Source organism: Limulus polyphemus, unplaced genomic scaffold (assembly GCF_000517525.1).
Source record: "Limulus polyphemus unplaced genomic scaffold, Limulus_polyphemus-2.1.2 Scaffold8739, whole genome shotgun sequence".
Taxonomy (NCBI): Eukaryota; Metazoa; Arthropoda; class Merostomata; order Xiphosura; family Limulidae; genus Limulus; species Limulus polyphemus.
In genome coordinates this window covers 10335-13619 of record NW_013674349.1, presented here as the reverse complement: position 1 = coordinate 13619, position 3285 = coordinate 10335, and the positions used below count along the sequence as shown (strand labels likewise).

The window sequence follows — 3285 nt, the reverse complement described above, 5'->3', positions numbered from 1 at the left end:
AAAATAATTATCAATTCATGTAAACAATAATAAGCTAATAAAGTTCAAGTTCTGACAACCATGTTAAGAGTGAGGAAATTGCAATGGATTCTAAATATTTTTATCAAGTCTAAGGAATATCCCATAAAATGTATCCAAGTGATCTCGATAACCATTTCACTTAGCATATTGTACAAGGTGTCCTAGAATTCTGGACCCCAAGGGAAAATAGACATTATGTTCTTAAGTTAAACAAACACATTTCTAATGTTAGTTTTACATGTTTCAGGAAAGAAAATATCCCGATAGCACAGTATACCAATCAAGAGAAGATAGAACTGGTACTGCTACAAGTTTCAGGAAAAAGCCTGAGGGAGGCATGTCTAATATTTCTGAAAGGAAACATTTAGAATGCATGCTCTCAGATCGGTGTTTCCATCTTAAGAAATGTTCAAAAAAAACATTCATTCAATAATCAATATGTGTATGGCTGTTAATGACATGTAATTTGATAAATAAATAAAGAATAAATATTTTTTCCTATGGGTCCAGACTTCTGGGACACCTTGTACATTAAAACCCTTCTAATCTAACAATATTTCATCTACTGATTAAGTTATTTAAATATCCAAAATTATAAAATAATAATACACTGTGCTTGGCTATTCTATTACATGTAAAGCCTTGAAAGTGAGTAGAGTTTTAAGTTTATGGTTTCTAATGAAAAGAATAAAACCACCGAAAAATATTGTTGTTGTTTTTTAACCACCACAATAAAGGTCTTAATTTACCCTGTATTCTGTTGTAACAGAGACTAAGGGTAGTAGATAAGGGTGTAACATTTATTATATATATATATATATTTTTCAAATGTACTTTCTGAAGTTTATCTTACTAAAGACACTTTAAATTACTGGAAGCAGCAGAACAAAGTAATAAACCTACATGTAAGATACATGGTGTCTTGCTGTATACAGTTTATAAAAGTCTACATCTACCACAACTAGCCAGTGAAAATCACAATGAATGAAGAAGCTCATAGATTTTTGTTACTGGATTCTGCTTTAGTAGTTTGAGAGTTTGAAATGTTAAAACTGCCCTATTCACGGTCAAATGCAACAACAAGAAAGGCTACTTGGGAGCATGCTAATGTAGAAAATAAAACAGTTCTTCATCCAAACCTTTAATAATAGTTTGGAGCATCCACTAAGTATCAAACCAAAGTAAAGAACCAGCATACAAAGTGATAGATTCCAGTAACACGATATGTATTGGATCGATAAGTCCGAGTTTGATGGCATCCAAGAGAATGCTTTAGATATGACCATACCGTCCCCAAAAAAGTTTAAAATCCTGTGAATTTCACTAATAACAATGATGTGAATTGTAGATCCTATCTATTACTCTGTAAATCTCTATACATGCTGTGCTTATACCTGACCTTCAATCAATGTATAACAAGTCTGATATGCTAACCAAGAACATTATCTTACAGATCATGAAAAGAAAGCACAAAGAAAAGACCTAATAATATTAATAACAGAGTTAGAGTTTGGGCCAGTTTCATATTGAATTAAGGCATTTTAATGTTTTCCATTCATTTGCAAATGGTTGAGTTCCCCATACATGAAATCAGCACAAATGTAGGGTGAACCATGACTACCTTTACTATCTCTGACTAATTGTAAGCTACTTAGAAGTAACTGAAAGAATGAGTGATAGACTTTGTGAAGTTTTAGTGCTAACTCTGTATTCTATTAAGTGGAAAACTGTGCAATGAACTAGCTAATTGTACAGTACCCACCTCAAGTATCAAATTCCGAATTTTTTGTTATAATTCCTCAAGTATACTACTTATTTGTAGACATTTAATAAACATGCTTTGTTAAATAATTATACTTCCAAACAGTGCCCTTCACTCAGTTGGGTCTTCCCGTTTTAAAATTAATAGCACCAACAAGGGTATCTTTTTTTTTAAATATAAAAACAAGTTTGCGGGTAGTTATTTTGGTATTTAGGTTCTAGTTACTAAACATCGGTAAGTTAGATTTATTTAGATTTGATATATATTTTAAATAGTAATATATAACTTAATAATTAGACAAAACACAGCTCTAAAATAGATCAAAAAGCACCATTTTTAATGCTTTAATTGAATTTTTTTTTCTGTTCCCCAGCCAAATTCTCAGCTACCCTATCTTTTCCCTATTCCCCAATGCAAATTCCTAGAGTAATTCCTCCCCCTTCCTGATTTTACATTAATGCTAACTGAACCACAACCAGAACAATAAGAAACATTTTGATTGGTTAAAATATAACCAATTATAATTTTGTAAAACTTCATAATAAAAACAGAAATAACTATCTATTATGACTGGTTTCGAAATAGATATGTTTTGAATCGAAACCATTAACGAATATAATCAGATGACACATTAACTTCTCACAACAAATAATACAATTACTTAAAACGCATACCTTTCTCACTATACGTTTCAGTCGTTAAAGTAGGCATAGAAGAGAGATTAAGCAAACAGCAAGCAGCTTCATGTTTTGGATCTTCTGAATCCATGCTCTTCTCTATAGAGGTAGTTACGTTACTTTGTAGACTTCCTTGGTCATTCAAAGGTCTGAAAGAAGTTTTAAAAAATAAATAATCACGCAAACACCTTTATTAAACTATATTTCCATGAAAAACAGGAGGTTTCTAACTATTACCATTAAGCAATCCTTTAGAAAGAACCCCAGTACGTCCATGGTAAGTTTATAAATTTAAAATGCAAAAATTAACATCTTTTATAAAACTATTAAACTGAAATACATAAATGCTTAACTCTTTCTTTCTGAAAAGCCCCCCAGTGGCACAGCGGTATATTCCTGTATATCTTCTATGGCTTATTTGACTTCAGCCTTTATGTCTTATTCAATCTTGTCTATAATGAGATTGATTTTTATTTGTAATAATACTGTAGCCCCCCAGTGGCACAGCGGTATGTCTGCGGACTTACAATGCTAGAATCCGGGTTTCAATACCCGTGGTGGGCAAAGCATAGATAGCCATTTGTGTAGCTTTGTGCTTAATTACAAATAATAACTTTCTGAAAGTAATTTTATTTATTAATAAAAATATTTTTCAAATTTCTCACAAATAATTTAGACTAGTTTATAATTCCTAAGATCCCTCTCCTAAAAATAATTATAAATGTCGACTTATATTATTAACATTTTTGTTTTGTTCGTTTCTTTGATGTTAAGCGCATTACTACACAATGGGCTATATGTGCTCTGCCCACTGCAGATATCAAA

General features: G+C 31.4%; 1 protein-coding gene across 4 annotated transcripts in view; it reads right to left on the bottom strand.

Annotated features, from left to right (window-relative positions):
• LOC111083247 (zinc finger protein 236-like) overlaps positions 1-2612 on the bottom strand; it is a 13059-nt gene extending 10447 nt beyond the window's left edge. For all 4 annotated transcript variants that reach the window (XR_002608899.1, XR_002608900.1, XM_022379618.1 and 1 more), the window contains exon 1: positions 2458-2612. Coding sequence is in view for 2 of the 4 variants with exons in the window: in XM_022379618.1 (XP_022235326.1) it covers positions 2458-2551 (94 nt within the window). In the remaining 2 variants the exon portion in view is untranslated. The remainder of the gene's footprint in view (positions 1-2457) is intronic.
• Between the last annotated feature and the right edge of the window lie 673 nt (positions 2613-3285).